Here is a 21,259-nt window from a genome sequence, read left to right on the forward strand (position 1 = left end):
CTGCCTTATTTTAAAAGATCAAATTCTTCTAACAGCTGCAAATCTTCACTAAATATTGTCAAATTTTCAGCTGCTCAAAGGAAGACGGGAGCTTCATCATCAGTGGGCAATCAAGGATTTCTTAAATTGAATTCACTCTTGCAAAATTAAAGTTGACTTTTTAAAGTCAGATCTCATGAAATTACAAAAGTTTGAGGATCAAACATTAAAAAATAAGAATAATGACTATATACCATAATGGACCATAATTCCAGCACGATAAGAAACTCCAAGTCTAATAATAATTCTTTAGAAGGAGCCGATCTCAGCCACCTTATTTCCAATACTTTTAGTCCCTCATCATCATACTCCAGATTTGTTCCATCCAAAAAAGCAATCGTAAAGATCCCATTTGGGAAAGCAAACTTGCATGCAGATGCTTGGTACAGATCTACATTCACTAATGTAGTTCCCATCCACTCCATAACCCAGACACTCATTAAATATATGGATATTGCACAAACATTGTGAGATCAGTGTAGAGCAACTAGAATGGAAAATACAGGGAGAGCCACCCACCCTCCACACTAGAAACAAGTTTCAAAACGACAAGTGTAAGTGTGTCAAAGATGGAAAAAAGGAAAGAGCTAAGAGTTCAGGATGAACAGTAGAACAAGTTTCTTGCTGGGCATTCACAACAGCTAATTTGAATCTCTTTAGTCTTTTGTTTTTGTATTGCCTTCCCTTCCTACGGCATTGTTTGCATACATGAATGCATGCCGAAAAAAGAGAAGTAAATAGAGAACTGAATACGCACCTGCTTACGTCGCAGCACTTGCATCAAGTCGATATCATCCCACACCCTACTCCACTTGCCTGACAGTTTGACAATGCCTCTAGCCAAATCCTTCAAGTGATCGTGCATTGTCAAGCACTCATTTTCGTCCACCTTCACTAGACAGAGATCTACCAAGCTCTCTAGAACACTTCTCCACCCCTCTACCAAATCATCGCTATCCCCAAAGTATTCGGCACTCTGCCTGCTTTCACCAATCAATAAGCAAGCCCCAACTAGAAACATTTCCTGCTCATGCTTACTAAGAGCCTCATAGCTAACCTTCAAACCAGTCTCTATGGGTTCGTACGAGTAGCGTTACTACTGAAAATCTTGATTGCTTCTTCCCAGAATTTATTTTCCTTCCTCACCCTAAGATGACAACCAAGCACCTCCAGCGAAAGGGGAAGACCAGCACATGCTTCACTTACTTTCTCTGCTAGCAATTCAAAACCTAGATCTGGTGAAGGCTTCTTGAAAGCGTTCAAACACAAACGTCACAATGACTCACCACTGTCCATGCCTTGTACCTCATAGCGTTCACTCTTGAAGACATCAGAGAAATCATTGCCGAGAGGAAATACTTTTTGGTTCCTGCAAGTTACAAGCATTGGACTTCCCAGGAGAAAGGATGTCATACCTATGGTTTTCTCGATGGATTCAAAGCTTTTTGCATCATCCAATAGGATCAAGACCTCCTTCCGCCTTAATCCAGCTTTTACACGCACTTTCTTTCCAGCATCGTTCCCTTGGAACATTTTTTCATGCAGCAAATCTTCGAGGAGCTGATTCTGTAATTGACTCAGTGTCTTAGCCCGACAATTTTCCACAAAGCTTGGTGCTTGAAACTCCTTTCTAAGTCTCCTGTAAATAGCGCAAGCAAGAGAGGTCTTGCCAATGCCATCCATGCCCCAAAGCAGCACAAAATACGCATTTTCCTTTTCTTTCAAATGAAACATAGCTCGACCACATCATGGACCCTCTGGTCCAAACCAACTGCTTTGAGGTCATCCTCCACGGGAATCCTGGTTTGCATCTCCTGTGCTATCATCTCTACGAGAGCTTGGAGAAAATCTCCTTCACATCTGCACATTGGTAATATCGTATAGATTAGTGATAAGTGAGAAGATTAACTACAAAAAACGGATACAAAACAAAGGTTTCGTACTCGTTAAAGGTGTCCAGGCGGAAACCCTCATGCCATGAGGCATCACATAGAGCATCTCCCCACCCCTTGATCGTGCTTTGGTTGTGCTTGCCTTGTCTTCGATGGTCCTCAATAGCTTTTGCAAAAGGCCCATCATTCTTGTTTCTTACATCTTTTGTCTTCACGTCGTCATAGAAGACCGGAAATAGCTTGGCTTTACTAGAGCTCTTGGTGCTCTTCAACATCTCCACAAGTTCATCCAAACACCACCTAGACTCTGCGTTATTGCTTGCAAAGATGGGCACTTGAATGATTGCTTTTTGTGCAGCCTCCAGCATGAAAGGGTGAACATCATCTCCTTGAGGGAGCTCCTCCATGTCCAGAAATGCTTTGATCCCACAGCATTCTAGGACATGGTAAAGTATATTCGCAAATCCACGCTTTATACAAAGTAATCTTAAGGAATCCTCCATGTTTTGAGTTAACTCATGTACAAAATCGAAAATAAGAAATAGTGCTGTGTTAAAAACTTGTACACCAGCTCTTTCAAGAGCAACTCATGTGCCAAAAAAAAAGGGATGTGCCATTTTGCGTAAGCATTCTCTTTTCAGATTTGGACCTAGAAGCAGGCTTGCACTAGGTTTTGAGGCCTATGCCCACTATGCACACACTAATCACGTTCATGGGGGGACGACGACCGCAAATTTAGCTCACACGATGCCATCAAGATTCCAGCATTGGTGGCATCAATCCCACTAGTTCTAAATCAGGTGCCCTCTCTAGATACAAACACTTTGAATCTATTTAACAACCTAGGAAGGGGGGTTTCACACAGATTAATGGGGGCACGTGATCACATTTGGCTGTCAAAAAACCTAGTGGTTGCCTAAATTTGATGGATCTATAGGTGTGTGCATAAATGATATGTGTGACGCTACTACATGAAGTGAATACATTGAAGTGTTTATGCCCGGTGCGCAGGACCAGTGGAAATCCAAGGAAAATCACGGCTGTGGTTTCAAACACTAGCGTGTGCCATCAAAGTGAATTTTCAGACAATCAAAAAAGCTTTCCGAAATGGAGTGCATTGCACATGCACTTTACTTAATGAAACAATGGAGTCCTGCAAGTCCAGGAGAGATTTTATCCAACAAATCAAAGTCTTAAAATTATAATGCTAGGTGTGGGAGAAATTAGATGATTCACAGATGAAAGATTATTTCATAGGGGACAAATCACTTTGCACAATTTGCTTATCCTCTCAAACCCAATAACATTTGGATGGAAATCTCTTAGAGGATTGTACGGGCCAACCTCTTTTTTTTTTCCGGGAAAAAGATGCTTCAATTAGTAAAAGAAAAAACAGCCACAAAGGGCTAAACAACCACCACACGCTACATACAAACTCTCCTCATTTAAGGGCGGGAGTCAAATGATCATGAGGGGAAGAGACGCTTCTCCTCCGTCTGGCCACTCTGTGAGGAGAAGGCTATCTCATTCAGGGGGAGGGGGTGGAAACCACCACACAGGTGGTTTGTAGTGCCAAGTGGGGTCTCCTCCTCTATCTATGTGGAAAGGGCCGGGCCTCCAAAGTCGCAGGAAAGCTTCTCGCCGCTTCCGCATGCGGTCTGCACCTCCCTGTAACTTCCCCCACTGACCGCAGAGGGTGTTAATGATATCAAGCCATATGCTCTTGATGGTCTCCGCCGGAGGAGTGTGAGTACCCTCGATGGCCTCGCTACATCCAACACGCCAAATGTGCCATGCTACTATGCTACTCCAAATCTCCCATCTCTAGCATGAGCCTGGCCGCCAATCACTTGAAGGAGGGGCTGTGACTGATACTACTGCAATACGATGGTGAGAGATCTCAAGGCCTAGCCCTCCCCCATCCTCGTCATAAGCCCTGGCCACTCCAACCTCTATGGCCCAAGTGACAGTGCCCCATGTGATGATCAAAGTCGATGTCCTATCCATAGCAAAGATGCGGAGAATCCCCTACCAAATCTACGGAGCCTTCGGGCCATCCCAAAGGCAATGTCTCTAAGTCTCGTTGGGGTGGCCACATCATGGGCAATCCACTGGTCGACCACCAACTACCAACCAAGTGCCGATTGCTAAACTCCTATGTGCCATCAACCAAAGAAAGAGGGTGATCTTTCTTGGCCGAAACTTTCCCACAGTTTCTTCCAAAAATCTGAGAGGAAATGCTATGATAGGCCCTGAGACTGCCAATGTGTTGCTGCTGTCTGTCAGTGTGCCATCTATCTCGGGCATCTGGATCTTGCGGCCTAGCCGCGCAGTATATGCGAAGAAGGGGGCATCCAGAGTCTCCTCCCGATCTAATGGATCATGCCAAGTCCACTCTCCCGGATCCCACTACAAGCGTGTGAGAGGACGGCACTCCCATATCCATAGCCGCAATAATCTCTCCCTTGCCACCTTGGCTAGTGCTGGATCAATATGCCATTCCCGTGCCCGAAAACCAATCACCCTCACTCTCTGCAAGGTGCAACCACTAAAATCCTCCAAAGGAAGCAGTTCTCTCTAGTCTACCATGGGATCCAGTCGAGAAAGTGAGCAGACCACTGTCCTCATCTCCTCCATGGATCGCCACTACGATATCGTGCCAGGTAAACACGCCTAGCCACACTAGGGCAGTCGGGTTTGGGAGAGTCAGCCACTCCTGAGGGATAGCTGAGCCGATGTCGATGCTGAGCCTATCTCTACCCCGAATCCCTATTAGGCCTCTCTCCTGCACCTCCGGGAGTAATTGCCTATGGGTGATCCAATCTCCAAGAGACTTGGCTGGTCCCATGCTCAAGGCGCCCCAAGAAACGTGCCGTCGGGCCCCTAGCATGTGGGTAAACGGATCAAGGGGTTCCAGACAAAAGGCTGCCAAAGCCCCTCCTCTGATGCAACTGGAGCTATCTATCTAAGGGCGGGCCTAAGGTGCTCCCAAGCACGAAGTTAGCTCGCTGCAAATCTGTGCTCAGAAGCCAGGCTAAAAACACGAGCTCACATCTCTCTGAAGATCAATCGGGTACTCTGCAGCCAAGGGACCCCAAAACTCGGAGTGCGGGCTGAAATCTAGGTCAACAGAAAATCCTTCCAGGGCTCACCACTGGAAACATAGTTGTTATGAGGCGCTCCTCTAACAATTAGAGGCGTTCGAGGGGTATGAGTCTTCTGAGGCGTATGGGCATAGTTGATTTTTTTTTACTGTTTTGGATTCTGCCCGTTTCTACCCGTTTGAGTCTCTAGATGGGAGCTATAAGGGCCCCTCTAAGCTCTCAAGACTCACGCACACTCTCTCTCCCTCTCTCATGCACACCCAAGTGACACCCTCTCTCTCTCTCTCTCTCTCTCTCTCTCTCTCTCTCTCTCTCTAATAATCTATCTATCTATCACTATATACATATATATATATATAACAAATGCCTCTAACACGCCTCAACGTCTCTAAAAAATACGAGTCTTTGGAGGCGCATACCATACCCACCTTGTACCAAGCGCCTCTGAGGCCTCTAGCAACCCTGACCGGGAAGGAGGCCTCTAACAATCAACTTGCCCAACAGGGTGCGGCTCCGAATAGCCGAGTCAATGAGGCCTAGCCCCCTCTGCGACGAGGCTGAATAATCACTCTCCATGCCACCTTGGCCCTAGTTGGCCTGCCATCACTTCCGGCCTATAAGAAATTCCGAATCAATTGCTGTACACATGACCAATACAAGCCCGAGAAAAGGCCCAGCACGAAGTGATGTACCACATGGCGGCCATAAGTACCTAGTTCGCCGCCACCACCACCCTACTTGCTAGGGATAGCCTCACTGAGCTCCAATAAAGAAGCTTGTTCCGAATACTCAGAAGAAGTGGGGAGATCTGCTGCTTCGGAGAGAGATATCAATGCCAACTTGGCAGCCGAGATATCGAACTGGAGTGCCCCTCGAGATCCACTGGAAATCCTCAACTGGCCCCCAGTCGAGGCGGGTGATGAGTCTACCCAAAAACCACACGACTTGTGCCAGTCGATTTGTGCTCCTGATGCACGGCAAAAAACCGCAATCGCCTTCGCAAATCTCTGTAGATTCCCCACATCTCCTACTAGGAAAGCTGCTGTGTTTTCTGCAAACTCTGAGTCCAACAGCTCCTCCTGCATGCGGAGGGGAAGACACTATCCCTGAAGCTTGGTCTCCTGGGCAGAAAGAAAACTACTCATGGCCTCGACGACGAATAGAAAGAGGTAAGGAGCCAGAGGACAGCCCTGTCTAACCGAGCGGGAGAGGGGGAACCTGTCGCCACGTGCTCCCTAAATGAGAACCTGGCTGTGTGAGGCTAAGTAAAGTCCTGAGACTCCATGAACCCACTCCATGGGAATCCCATCTGGCACATAGTACCCTCCAGAAAGCTCTAATCATAAGCTTTCTCAAAGTCTAGGAGTAGCAAAATGAGGTGCTGCTGCTGCTGCCGCATCCTAGCCAAAGCTATTGCCTCCCAAAAGGTAAAGATGTCCAGAATACTCTGATCCTGAACAAAGCTGGTCTGCGTATCGTGGATCAAGTTTGGGAGAAACGGCTGAAGTCTCCTGTTGATGGCCTTGGCCAAGATCTTATAGGCTGTCCCTAGAAGGTTGATGGGTCTCCACTGCCGAATCTCCAATCTGTCACCACCCTCCTTGGGAATCAAGTGAATCAAGCCCTCTCAGAGCCTCTATGTCACCACCCTCCTTGGGAATCAAGTGAATCAAGCCCTCTCAGAGCCTCTCTGGCATGGCACCTATGATCATAATCTCATTGAAGGCAACTCAAAGGCCACCTTCCATGAGGTCCCAATGGCGAAGAAAAAAGGAGACTGAAAGCCCGTTCCGCCCGGGCATTTGCCCGGAAGTGATGTCAATGCCTCCGCCAACTCCTTAGCAGTTAATGATGTCAATAAGAATGACCGAGGAGAAAGGGGAACCACCTCCCTCGTATGCCGCCAGACCCTCGTGTGCTTCCACCACCTGTGGAGATGCTAGGGCACCAGTAAGGAGGGATCAAAAAAAGTCCGAGGCGATGGCTCTCACCTTTGGGAGTGGGGGGGATCCGAAACAATAGCTCCATCCTGGCTGCGCAACCTACGAATATTGTCTCTCCTCCTGTGTGGGCTGGCTATCTCAAAGAAATCCCTTATGACTCTTATCACTTGCCTAAGTCTAGAAAGAGGCCCCGGCATGATACCTGTACTCCACCCTCCTCTCCTCTATGGATCTAATCTCCGTACGAGCAGTGGCAAGCTGACTCCCGATCCAATGGCTATCCGGGGATCTCTCCTGAAGCCGTTGTAAAGAGGCAAGACTCCTCAAACTCCTCTTGCTCCCAGAAACCCTCTAGTCAGATCTAGGCTACCTCTTGCAAGAAGTAGCTAATCTCTCCTAAGCGATCATCCAATGTGCGCATAGCAAAGCATGAAAGAAAATCCAATCCTGCCCATATCTACTCTATCCTGCTGCAAATCTCAAGGTCCTGAATGAGGCTTTCCGGAATCCTCAAGCTCACATGCTTGTCATGCCTCTAGGGGTCCTCTAAGGACAAAATAACCGGGGCATGGTCTGAAAATGAAGTGCTTGCCAAAATACCAATCATACCCCCTCGGTTGCAAGCCCACTCATCAACATAAAATCTGTCAAGTCTAAAGAGGTTGGGGCAGGTGCTTCACCTATCCGACCTCGAGAAGCAAAGGCTCCTAGGGCTATGCCCAAACTCTGGAAGACGCCAAGGGTCCTGTCCCCCGACTACAAGAATCATCTCCTCCCAAGGTGAGTACTCTAACCCTGAAATTGTGGCCGTGTCACCTCCAAGTCTGTCCTCTGCTGCCTCTATCATGTTAAAGTCACTGCCCAAGCACCAAAAATCAGCGTGACGTACTGAGCACCAAAAGAGGGCTCTACCAGCAGCGTTCGAAGCGTGAACGTTGAGGAAGCTAACACTATCCTCTCCAATAGTAATGATAATCCACTGTGCATGCCGGGGGACGACGACTCCTGAGCCAATCACTGCCGGCAGCAGCTGCTCACTGACAAATATACACACCCTACATCCGTGATTGACAGGCTGAAGGATGGGACCAAAAAGTGTGACTCTTGTGCCTGGAAGAAGTTTCCCGCATCTGCGGGTGCGCCCCTCTGAGAGACGATGCTCCTGGAGGAACAAAATGTGAATGGGTCCCTCCACTATGGCCCTCTAAAGCTCGCCACGTAGGACGCCTCGTCTATGGAAGCACTGAGGCCCCCCTAAACCCTGGATGTTCCATGAAACAATCCCCATATCAATCTTGGTGTAATGTGGCACTAGCAGAACTGCCCTCACTCGAAGAGTCTTGGGCGAGGGTTTAGACGGGGAATAATCACAATCCATGTGGGGGCGAAGGCGTGCTAGGTGGGCACTAATCCTGTCCTCCATGTGACGCCACTCTGTTCGAGCGCGTGCGTATGCATGCTCTGGACTCCGTCGATCTCACAGTAGAGCTATCTATAAGAGGGGCGAAGAGGTACCGCAACAAAAGTATGCATGAACACAAAAAGCAGCACCTCCAGACCGGAGACTACCATCTCCTCGTCTTAGCCTTGATGGGCTGAACCTCCAAGCTCCATCCTAGCCAAAGGCCAAAAATGGATGAGGATATCAGTGATGCGGAGATCGTGGAGATGGTGAAAGAGCTCAACTACCTGACCCTGGATGGCAACTGCCACCAACTTAGGATCCCACTCTGTCCCCGGGGCTAATTGAAGGGAAATACTCAAGAGAAGATCATCGTGCCATTATTTGGCGTAGTGGGCCTGGAGTGGTGAAAACCCACACAAACCCGAACACGGGCAATTGTCTCCTCAAAAATGTTGGTCTCTTCCGTCGGCAAATACCGAAAGAAACTGTAATCCACAAACTGTACCAGGATCCTAGGGGGCCCCTGAGAACTCTGGCAGAAGATCCCTCCCCGGGGAGATGGCAATGGTCATCTCCACCGGCTCCGAAGAGCGGTGAATCAAGCGATGGACTGATCCCGCCAGCTGCCTCCGCTTCGGGTCATGGGCTGCTAGGGGGCAACGAGAGTACTCTCGAGAGGCAGAACGGGAGGGGGGGGCGGGGGGAGGGGAGGGCTCGGATGGTAAAGGCGGGGGTGGAGTGCGCTGAGGTGGGTATAGTCGGTGACGAGACTGGGGGAGGGGGGGGGGGGGGGGGGGGGGGGGGCTACGAGAGAGAGGGCGGAGGGGCAGAGAGGCCAAGGAGAGATGCTGTTGTGACGGATCCATCGGAGAGGAAAGCTGAGAGGAGGGACCCGTCGGGGGCTCAGAGAGGTCGGCCGACCTCTCCGAACCCTAGGGGTCGAGATTCCCCGGCCGACCTCTCCGAACCCTAGGGGTCGGGGTGGGAATCTCGACAAGGAATCGACCGCCAAATTGGTGGGGCCGGAGGGCATACTTACCAGGGGACGGGGGACGGGAACGGGGGACGGGAACGGCTAAAGGTAGGGAACGGGGGACGGGGGGTGGGGACGGCACTCAAAATTGTTAATTTTAGAGGAGTAAAGAATCAAGATTAATCAATCAATAACAACAAGCTTTCTAACTCCAAAAGTTATGAATCATGATACACATTACATTTAAAATTAAATTACGCTACGAGGTGCAAGAGTCAAGAGTCAAGACTTGCAAAGTCGGAAAAGAAAGACTTTAAAGTTGATAACATTAAATAAATATACTCAAAAGATGTTGGGGCCTAGGCGATACAAAATATAAGTTACTCGCTCTCATACTCTACACTCCCAATAAGAGAGGTGCTAGCCTCGTGATCATGAGTGCGTGAAGTGTGGATGGGGGTTGTGTCATCCGATGAAGGCTCATGATGAGAACCATCTATCCCACCCTCCTGTGCAATAGTTGTAGCTGCCTCCTCTTGTTCCATCTCCCACTGTGTAAAAGTATCGGCATTGCATCTTGCACTCTTGCCAAGCATGCGCAAGTTTGCGCTAATGAAGACAAGATCATTAGCTCTTTCCACCCCAAGCCGATTTGTTTTCTTTGATGAAATGTGACTGTAGGAGGACCATAATTGCTCTAGGCAAGAAGAGCTAATGGACTGGCTCAAGATCCGGATCGCCAACTGTTGTAGCTCTGGTCCATCTGATCCGAAGTCCTCCCACCATAATGCTGCACCAACCTTGAATCTGTCCTGCTGCGCATCTGCACATCCATATGAGCCTTGAAATGCCCTGTAATTAGAGAGCTCGTCTCTAATTTTGCGCCTGATTTCTGCATCCGGCGTGAGGCGATCCAAGATGAGTCTCCAACCGTTGCTCACCTCTTTATCACCCTCCTGCCCTTTTTCCTCAAATTCTGGGTCCACCATAAAAGCAGCTGCATGTAAAGGAGAGAAATATGAGCTCCATCTCGCCACACAAAGCGAGTGGATCTCCTCATATCTATCTACGTCTGGCTCAAGCTTCTCAAGACTCTCTATCATCTGGTCCATGGCTTCATATACTTTGCCGATGCATGGCTGCATAGCATCAACAATCCTCAGCAAGTGGACAATGGGATGCACCATGGCGTCAGTGCGCTTGAGGTCCTCCCAAAAATCAGCATCGTCGATCTTTTTGTTGCATGAAATCCCTACCTGTGTACGTGCAAAAGATGAGGAGCAAAACTCATCACTGATGAATAGTTGCCGCACGGCACCCTGACAATCCTTCAAGCGATGCAACATAAGAAAGTTGTATGCAAAGCGAGTGTCCGAGTACTTGAGAAGGACCTTTGTGGACCTCTTCCCAAACTTGGATCGAAGGTATGTGTGATTGTTGATGAAGGTCACAATTGCATATGCATCATCAATCACCGATTCAATCCATGACAATTTCCCAATATCTTTCAAAAGATTATTCAGACAATGTGCCATGCAAAAAGAGACGGTGATTTGAGGATACATACTCTCAAGAATAGCTCCCGCTGCCCTATTTGTCGCCTCACCATCCGTGACGAAACCGATCACACATTCGGGGCCGATAATCTGGACAGCACTACTCCACTCTCAGCAACAAGTACATCCGCACTCTTTCCCGTCCCTGAAGCATCATGTGAGGAGACAAAGTACATCTCCCCCCGTGAGTATGCCACAAGGCCATGGATAGACCTTTTCCGCGTGTCACTCCATCCGTCTGCAATCAAAGAGACTCCATTGCGAGCCCATTGTCTCTTTGTGTTTGCCGCCGCTTGCTCAACAAGGCGTTTCTCCTTGTCAAGCATAGTGGTCCACAAGGTTTCGGAGGATGGAGGTGTGTAGTGAGGACCGTACTCGCCAATCTTCTTCACCATCGTTTTGAAGTAGTCGGACCTATTTATCATTTCAAAAAAAAAGAGGGTAAGTAATTAGAATGGTAAAATGGTGACCTGTGAGACATGATGCTGAAATCATGTGAGTGAAATACGTACCGTGCCACACGAAAAGCAATGTGGTCATGAAAAAAGAAGCGGGCCACCTCGGCATCAACCTCCTTCTTTTTGGGATCCCAACTCCCCTCAAGAGTACTTTGCCGACGAGAGAGAGAGGGTGGACTAGGTTGCGGCATTGAGAAGGCGGCTTGTGTGAAGCCTCGAGTAGTGCCACGAGGAGGACGTGATAGAGGGGTAGATGAAGATGCACCACCACCCGATGTAAAACCTGATGTTTGGGTTGGAGTGACATAAGTGTTGGGATCCACTCCACGCACCCTTTGGCTTGCACTCAAAGCTTGATGGGCGGCAAGCTTTGCAAGAAGCTCCTTTCTTATCTCCGGTGTGACCCGCTCAAAAATTTCACCTCATGACCGGGCTCATGCAACAAATGGGCCCTCACCCTATTGGCCCCACCCACACGCTTATATGGGCAAAGCTTGCATGTCCATGGACGTGCACCCCCCGCATGAGTAGGAGGCTCGAAGTTGACCTCATCCCACCATGACCACCCATCCGTTCTACTCCTACCGCCCGCACGAGAAGAGGATGCCATGAATAGTTAGTAACTTAGTAGTAGTCTAGTAGAAGAGGGTGGAGAGAGCTTAGAGGGTAGAGTAGGAGAAGAGGTAGAGGGAAGATTGAAGTAGTCTAGTAGAAGAGGGTGGAGAGAGCTTAGAGGGTAGAGTAGGAGAAGAGGTAGAGGGAAGATTGAAGTAGTCTAGTAGGAGAGGGTGGAGAGGAAGGTGGTGCAGTAGGAGAGGGAGATAGTGGAGAGGAAAGCTTGAGTAGGAGAGGGAGATGGTGGAGAGGTACTCAAGTCTTGGAAGTTGGAAGGCTTGAGTAGAAGAGGAGTAGCAGGAAGCCCATTATATAGCATATAGCAGCTCTCTCCCTCTCTCTCTCTCAAACTCTCAAACGGCCAGCCGCCAACGGCTAGTAGCTGTTACCCGAAAAAAAAAAGGCTCGAATTTGTAGCCGTTGCATCGTTGCAGACGTCCCCCCGTCCCCGGCTGACAACGTCCCCCCGTCCCCCCGGGCAGGGACGCCCGTCCCCTGGTCACGTCCCGGCCGTCCCGTCCCCCAGGCCGTCCCCCCGCCGTTACGCAACTGCCGTTAGTCGGGACGGCGTTCCCACGTCCCACGTGGGCATCCCGCTGTCCCCCTGTCACTATGCCGGAGGGGCCTGCTCTACGGGATTGGAGAGGGCACGTCACCGACGGGAGAGTGCTGAGATGAATGCTCATAACGGTTCTCTCACAGAAGCGAATCCTCCTGAGATCTGCCAGCCTGGCACACACGGCGGTGGCGCTTGGCTTTGGTGGTCGTCTAGTGTCCTGGGCACGGTCCAACCGTCCACCACTCGCCGTCCGCTGGGTCACCTGAAGTTGGGGCCTAGTGCTCTTCTGTCGTCTGGGGGCCTGCCTCTCGCTCTACCCCCTGGTGTCTTGGACTGTCACCAAGGGAAAGCTCTAGCTAAATGACCCATCTGTCTGCAAATGAAGCATTGGCCTGGAAGGCCACAATACTCCACGCACTGCTGTATGGGGTCGCCTCGAAGGCTAGGAATAGATATGCAATGCGGTACAGACTCAGCGAGGCTACACAGATGCATAGGGATGGAATCCCTGTTGCCCTTGTGAAGGCCGAGGTAGCGGTGGGGGGGACTCCATCACTCTCCGGATGGCACCATCGATCACCGAGAGAAGAGGAAGATACTCCTTCCTAAGGCATGGGAGAAAACTGTCACTAGGAAGCCCAAAACGCCAGCCAATGGGTCAAACGTTGGATTGAAGCCGTGTTGCCACTGTGCAAAGAAGACTTGTGCCGTACGTAATGCAAGGAGACTTAGCTACATGACTCGATCTGACGCCGATGGGTGAGTTGAACTCCACATGGTAGTACCCGTACCCCAAATGGTGAATATCGGGGTGAATATCGGTGATCTTGCCAGGTTCGCCGATGAGGCTAGCTTGAAAAAAAATCCCTGAGCTGTCCGCGCGCAGGGTGGCCACCAACAATTTTGCAGACCAAGGTGGAGGCCTCCAGTGAGGCAATAGTCGTGGCAAGAACCTGTAGATCTGCTTCGGAGAAGGTAATGCAAGCAACAGCGGCTTCAGTCGGGGATGACGGAGCGGCTGCCATGGAGTCCTCTTGAGAGTGAAGACCAGAATAGGCTGACGCTTGCCGAAAAAGCTAAAAACCCCAAAAAGAAAGCACCAACCTGCACTGAATGTACAGGCCATGTAACTATTTGGTTCTCCTAGCTCTATTTCACATGATGAAACCCATGCCCGGACACCAGACAGGTGGAAGAAGACATGGGGACAGGGTCCATAAGGTTTGATTTTAAAAAAAGCACCATTCTTGGTCAAAAAGCAGGAAAAAATAAAAAGTCAAACAGGGTTGATCGCGAGTCAAGGGCACCACTGGAAAGTGGAGATTGAGCCAGACCAAAAAGCTAAAAGACGCTTTCTCAAAAAGAAAAAAGTCAAGGCCCTAAAGCCCAAAAAAAAAAGCACCAAAAGTTGAGTAATATTTTATTAATAAAAGTAAAAAGAGAAAAAGTAAAGGCAAAAATAGAAAAGCAAAGCATAAAAAGGCAATGCAAAAGCACGATGGCTTTTTGGCAAAAAGCAAGGCCCTCCCCAAGTATAAAAGAAGCTAGAGCCTTTGTTTTGGGCATCAAGCTTGTGGAGAGCAAGGAGACCCTCATCTTCATCTTATCTAATTAATCAAGATTACTAGATAATTAGAAATTAATCAAATTTTTAGTTATTTTTCAACTCACCTCTATACCCCCAGCTGGTGAAGGAGCTCTAGCTCCTTGCACACTCAAAATTAGTCCTATTGCTTCTAGCCCAACATAGCCACTACCCTTGTGCTCTAGCCAGTCGAAACAACGCAACAAACCGTTCGTCGGACGAAAGAGAAATCACGTTTTTTGCAGGCGCCTATTTCTAGGAGAAAATTTAAGATCTTCACTTCCACAAATCAAATGGGTCTAATTCCTCTTAGCCCCAAGTGTTTTCAAGCATGCTCTACAAGCTGGTGAAGTCAGAATTCAATTTGATCAAGTCTACAGTGAGATCTAAGCTCTTCATCAAATCTACAGGTGACTTTGGTAAAACAGAGATTAAGCTTTCAATATTTGGTTAAATCTTCTGTTTCTTGGCTTAATCCTCTACAAGACTCATTGCTATTGATGGCCTTGAAAGCGTTTGAGCTCATTTGAAGTCTAAGGCCCCAAATCTGGACTCCCCGCATACTCTGTTTTCTGCACACAAAACAGAGGATTAATTTGCTAATCAATGATTAATCAATGCTAATCATTGTATTTTGGTGCAATTGAGGGTTCAAATTAACCATTAGGTATCTGATACAGATCCCTATAGCTTCAGATTGCAAATCGGAGTTGATTTGATACTCCAATCATTCCGTACAAATTGGTTAATGTAATTTCTGGTAAAAATATACTGATAAAATTATGGTAATCATCATTTTGCATTTAACCCTTGGTTAATGCCTGTAAATCTCACTCAAATTCAAGATTATTCACAGCCAGAGTTGCATTTGGGAATGTGCACAAGAATGAATGCTATACGCATTATGTATTGGGCACATTACATCAGTGTAAATATGAGATCAGACACTGTCCTTGTCCAGAATAAGGCAAGAGGTAAGACCTCCCGCATAGATTTGGGTTTGCATTGCATAATGACACAAGATAAACATCAAAAGCCCAAAAGAACTGTCAACAAAACATTTAAACATGTTGCTCACATGGAGCAAGAAGACCCCAGCCATGAAAGAAGAAGAACATCTCTTTCCAAAAGGAGGATCCACACCAAGAAGAAAAGCTAAAGGAAGCATTGAAGGAAGACATGGACACGTGAAGAGAAGCTGCCACAAGAAGGCTGAAGGAAAAGGAAGACATGGACGCGTGGAGAGAAGCTGCTACGACAAGAAGACTGAAGACAAGAGAAGATGTGAGGCTCCAAAGAGTGAGGAGCCATGTGAAAATCTCAGAGAGAGAGAGAGAGAGACCCCATAACCCAATGTAACCTGCCCCAACAAAGTAAAACCACCTCTGAGCCACCGATGATGTAGGCCACGTGGCAGATAGATGTATGTGTGAGCACTTTATAGTCAAGGTCGCGGGCACTTGTAGTAGCCTTGGACACATAGAGAGAGAGAGTGTCAAGGACTATGAGTTTAGGGACTTGAGGCACTGGTCGCGGGCTATCAAGTAAGAGAGAAACTTAGTATAGGGTCCAGGTGTGCTAGGAGTATTCACTTGAGGGGAGGTGTTGAAATATTCAAGTGAATAGGGTGTGTGTGAGAACAAGCCCTTGGTTAGAGGCTGTAAAAGAGAATGTGTAAATGTGAAAGAACCTGTGAAAAGGTGAGAAGAATCTACTGGGAGAGAATAAAGGGTAGCATGAGAAGATTTAGGAAGTCTGGAGATATTCTGGGAAAAGTGAAGAGGTGGAGAGAATCAAGCAAAAGAGGTGGAGATATTCTGGGAGAGGTGGAGTGAATCAAGGAGAAATCAGTGGGATTAGATGCTTGGATGTAAACTCTATAAATTGAGGCATTGGCCTAATGAGAATTTGCTGGTTTTTGATTATCCATACCTACATTAAGCTATTTGTTAATTACTCACTAATCACGTCTTAATTATTTGCTAATCACTTTGTTAATGATGTTGATTCTAGTATTTGATCCACCATAGCTCATCACATTGCTCTAATTTCAACAGATTTTTCCTGAATAAATTCTTGAAAGAAGGTGGGGCTTGTTCCCCGCTCAGTGTGGTGTCCTGTGCAAGATCCCCATTCCCTTCTCTCTCTCTCCTCTCTCTCTATATATCTTTATCTCTTGGACACGTGGTTGAGTCTGTCATTGCACACCCCGTTGGGCTTACAGGCCACCCTCTATCCAAGCTAATGCTTGCAAAGACCAATGAGGTGATAGCTCAAGTGATGAAGGCATTTGCCTAGGACCAAGAGGTCCTAGGTTCAAAACCCCCCTTGGTGCTTCCTCGGCGGCATTGCCTACGGGCAGATAATTAAGCGCCTACGTGCGGTGAAAAATCGGTAACTACGGGAGGATCTTGGGCCTAAGGCCAATCGAAAAAAAAAAACTCCACAATAAGATCCATGGGTATAACCGATTGTCCAAATCCCTCAAGACCCGTGCTCAGGGTTTTGTCCCAAGAGGACAAATTGGATGGCAGTAATTACTCCCTCTGGAGTTTCATGGTCCGAAATCTTTTTGTGGCTAAACTAAAGAATTATGGGGTAATGTGTCACGTGAAGATGTATGCCCTATTGGCATAGCACCTAACACACCTGGCCGTGGTGCTCAACAAGCTGCACTACCTACTCCTCCCTCACAGGAGCAAGAGAGATGGGATACTCGCGATGCCCAAGCGATGGCTTTCATTGCTCTGTCAATAAAAGAGATCAATCATACTGCATATCCAAATGTTGTTAGGGTTAGGGTTCCACATAGACAGAGACAAACAAAGAAGCAACATCAGCAGCAAGCATATAGAGAAGATGGTGATTGATGCTCACATAAAGAAGGATTGCATAGAATTGTGTGGAGCTAGTGAGTTGACTCAATATCAAAATACAATAATAATATGGTGGTGTCCTTTCACACCAAATATCCAAGGGGAAAAACCCAAAGGGAAAAAAGGACCCTTGGTTAGTCCATGTTCACATGTGGCACTACTCATAGCATATATGTCAATAAATCGCTCCTTAGTGGCAATGTGAACATGTACAAGATCGGCAACAGATCACTCTCTGTGCCCTTGGGATTTCTATCCGGAGGGGTGTGGTGCTCTCGGGGTGTACTAGCCCGCGCCGAAAAGTTTGCCTCTATATGGGTGGTGGTTCGTGAATAGATTTGCAACATTGTCCTGTGTAGAGCAGTAAGATAATGAGATCTCCCCTGCATGAATCCTCTCCTTGACATATTGATAATGAATCTCCATGTGCTTAGTATGTGCATGAAACACTCAGTTTCATGCCACGGCTATAGCACTCTAACTGTCAACGAGTATGGGAGTGGCAGTGGCCTGCTTTTTGCTCAACCATGATATGCATGAATGCCCCAAAAAGAAACAATTCCCACCGGTGGATTGCCGTGTATCATAGTCACTAGCCCAGTTGGAATCAATGTAAGCATATAACTGCAAGCTAACCTCCCCGAATATACCAACGCAATATCCAGGGAGCCCGGAAGATAGCAGAAGATCCGCTTCACTGCTTGCCAATGCTTTGTACCTAGGCTGTGCATAAATTTGCTCCCCAAACCGAATATCCGGGCGTGTATTGCATAAGTATATGAGGCAGCCCACTGCTTGGATGTAAACACTCATATCAAAAGGCTCTCCAACATCATACATGCTCAATTTCAGCCCTAGCTCCATCGGAGTAGAGATGGGCTTACAATCATGAAACCCAAATTTATGCAACAACTTTTGAATGTACTTTGATTGGTGTACATAAATCCAACATCTGTCTACACAAATTGTATGCCCAAATAATAATGCAACAATCCCAAATCTGTCATCTCAAATGACGTTTGCAATTCATCTTTAAATGCTGAAATTTTCTCAATATCATTCCTAGTTAGCATCATGTCATCCACATAAAGAATGAGCAAAATCAAAGTGCCATCCTCCTCTCTCCTTTCTCCCCTCCCGTGCAGGTTGGTGTTTCCAAGCTTCTAGGGTTTTTGGCTTTATTCGGCAAGCTTCAGCCTATTTTGTTCTTCGCCCTCAGGAGGACTCCATGACAGCCGCTCCATCATCACTGACCGAGGCCGCCGTTGCTTGCATTTCCTTCTCCGAAATGGATCTTTAGGTTCTCGCCACAACTGTTACCTCACTTGAGGCCTCCACCCTGGTCTGCAAGGACAGCTCAGTGATCTTTTACAAGCCAACCTCATTGGCGAACCTACAAAGATCACCGATATTCACCCTTTGGGGCGCATATACTACCAGGTGGAGTTCGACTCACTATCGGCATCAAACCGAGTCTTGTAGCAGCGTGCATTGCGTACGGCGCGGGCCTTCTTTGCACGGTGGCAGCACGGCTTCGATCCAACGTCTGACCCACTGGCTGGCTTCGGGCTTCCCAGTGACAGTTTTTTTTTCCCGAAAAAAGATCCTTTCATTAGTTATAAAAAAACACCCGCTGGGCTACAAAACCTCTCCTGCTCGTAAGTAGGCATAGCAGAGATCCAATCAAGGTAGCTAGGGAGACTCTCCCTAGGTGCCAAAAAGTACAAATATCAGTACAAAAAACTGAGAGGCTATATCATACAATAGGAGGGGGGGAAATCCAAACAGGTGGCCTGTAATGCCAGCGGGGGGTACCCGCGTGAAGGGTATCGAAGGGGCCGCTGCACCAAGTGGTGTGGAAGGCCTGGCGCCGCAAGATCGCTGCATCCGAGTCGCCCCAAATGCGGTCATACTGTCCTCGCAGGGTGTGAATCAGCTCCTGCCAAATCCCCCAAACAGTCTCTACTGGTGGCTCCAGTCTCCCCTCAAAGGCCCTAAAACACCGGGCTCTCCAGGTGAACCAAATGGTGAGGCTGCTGAGAAGCTCCCATCGTAAATCCCTCTCCTGTGTCCAGCCGGGCGGACGAGAAATCCGGTGAAGGAATAAGGCGAGGCTGGCCCCTAATGAATCTGATGGCCTGGCTGTCCTACTCCATCTTGTATCCCAGAGCAGGCCCTGACGAAGTCGACCAAGTAGCGGCACCCCACGTATACATGCCCTCTGGAGAGAGGGGGGCCAAAATGCGCAGCATCCTCAGCCAAATCTGTTGCGCCTGTTGACAGTCCCATAGACAGTGTCTCTGTGTCTCCCATGGGTGGCCGCATCGGACGCAAGCCGCCGGAAGACCACTGTAGACAAGCTAGGTGCCAACTGCAAAGCCCCTGTGGGCAACCAACCACTGGAAAGTCGAGATCCTGCGTGCCTGTCGACTAGCCCAGAGCCTGGTCCAGAAATCCTCCAAGAACTCCTGTGAGAGTCCTTGTAGCCGCCAATGCTCCGATGCAGCTGGAGAGACCATCCTCCTCGCAGTCAAAATATGCCTCCCCAACCGAACAGTGTACTGGAAAAAGGTGATCTCTGTGGCCTCGGGGGACGCATAAAGATCATGCCACTCGTACTCGCCAGGGTCCCACTGGAGCCGAGCCAAGGGGTGCGCAGCATATGCCCATATGCGCCAATCAGAGTCCACATCTGTAGGGTCTGGATCAATATGCCACTTTCGGGCAACGGCGGCCACTACCCATATCCTCTGAAAGATGCACTCTGCAACCAAAGGCGACTCCGCCTCCACTCTCTGAAGTCTACCCTTATCCTGGATCTCATAGTAGAGGCATCTACCATCTTCAGTGCAAGCTCTGACAGCAATCAGGATCTCCAACTGTGTAAAGGCTCCCATCCACCGTGGGGCCGCTGGCTCGAAAGGCGTGAACCACTCCTCAGTGAGTGCCCCCTGAATGTCATTCCTCATAATCAGCCCCCCTCTGAAGTTACTCAGCCTCTCCACCTGGATCTCCTCTGGGAGACTGCAGAAGGCCTGCCAATCTACAAAACTACGTGCTGGGCCTGCCCGCCAATGGTCCCCAAGCTAGACGAGGCCGAGAACCCAGCATATGACCCTGCTCTGTGCGTACCGCAGGGCTCCAAATGAGCGGCTGTCTGGCCCGCTCCTCATCACAAGTAGGAGGTCTCTGAGAAAGCCCCGATCTCAACAGCTCCCAAGCTCGCAGGATGCTCAAGGCAAATCTATCCTCCCATCCCCTACTGAGGCCTGTCCTCCTCATCTCTATGAAGATCCATCATATCTCTGGTGCCCAAGTACCCCCTGCTGGGGGAGCCCTAGCCTGCAATCGCTGAAAAAGAAGCTCCTTCCAAGGCTCAGCGCCTGGAAGCAGCTCCCAAACAATAAGCTTCCCCAATAAGGCTCTGCTCTGATCAACTGGATCTATAATGCCCAAGCCCCCCTGGGCCAGCGGAAGAGTAATAACTGCCCAGGCAACCTTAGCCTGGGCTGACTGTCCATCCCGCCCAGACCAAAGGAAGTTCCTGATCAGCCTCTGTACCTGGCTGATGCAAGAGCTCGAGAAGATCCAGCAAGACGTGATGTACCACATGGTCGCTAAAAGCACCTGATTTGTCACCACCACCCTCCCAGCCAAGGATAGCCGAGCTGTACTCCAATACAAAAGCTTCTTCCGAATGCTTAGAAGAAGCGGGGCGATCTGCTGCTCAGGTGACAAATCAAGTCCAATCTGGCAACCCAAATACCACACTGCTGTGCCAGGAGGAATCCATCTAAAACCCGGGTCTGGGCTCCATGCCGGAGCGGGAGCACTACTCATCCAAAAGGCCACTGTCTTGCGCCAATTAATCAATGCTCCCGAAGCTGCACCAAAAACCTGTAGCGACTGCTCTGCCCTCTGAAGATTGGCCTCCTCGCCATGCAAAAACAATCCCGTGTCATTAGCAAACTCAAAATCGAGCATGTCCTCACCCCGGACTGAAGTCCTCTCAAACCAACCTCCTCTGCTGTCAGATACATGCTCATAGCCTCAGCAAAGAAGAGAAAAAGAAAAGGGGCGAGAGGGCACCCCTGACGGACTGATCTGGTCAACTCAAAACTCGGCCCCCATCCTCCTGCCATCAGCACCTGGTTACGAGCTGTGGAATATAGAGCCGCCACTCCTCGAATCCAAACTGGCTCAAAACCCAGGCGAAGCATGGTGCCCTCTAAGAAACCCCAATCGACTCTGTCG

General features: G+C 48.7%; 2 protein-coding genes and 2 pseudogenes across 6 annotated transcripts in view; all 4 read right to left on the reverse strand.

Annotated features, from left to right (window-relative positions):
* The window catches only part of LOC147614597 (disease resistance protein RML1B-like), a 106,169-nt gene that overhangs the window by 3,178 nt on the left and 81,732 nt on the right, over window positions 1–21,259 (reverse strand). The window contains exon 3 of one of the 4 annotated variants that reach the window (XM_086779866.1): window positions 2,239–2,367. The exons of the other annotated variants lie outside the window; for them this stretch is intronic. The gene's annotated coding sequence lies outside the window, so the exon portion shown is untranslated. Of the gene's footprint in view, window positions 1–2,238; window positions 2,368–21,259 lie in introns of those variants that run through there. 4 annotated transcript variants of the gene reach the window in all.
* On the reverse strand, window positions 10–9,147 carry LOC147614598 (disease resistance protein L6-like; annotated as a pseudogene). The gene is made up of 2 exons (XR_015262928.1): window positions 1,983–9,147; window positions 10–1,899 (listed from the first exon to the last, which is right to left on the reverse strand). The product of XR_015262928.1 is annotated as a disease resistance protein L6-like (transcript).
* LOC147614599 (TIR domain-containing protein-like) lies at window positions 1,925–2,338 on the reverse strand. The gene has a single exon (XM_086779757.1). It carries the CDS (start codon window positions 2,336–2,338, stop codon window positions 1,925–1,927), a length of 414 nt encoding a protein of 137 aa, XP_086635883.1.
* LOC147614600 (uncharacterized) lies at window positions 9,439–12,421 on the reverse strand (annotated as a pseudogene).

Source organism: Cibotium barometz, chromosome 41 (assembly GCF_041138505.1).
Source record: "Cibotium barometz isolate CiBa-2024 chromosome 41, ASM4113850v1, whole genome shotgun sequence".
NCBI classification, from domain to species: Eukaryota; Viridiplantae; Streptophyta; class Polypodiopsida; order Cyatheales; family Cibotiaceae; genus Cibotium; species Cibotium barometz.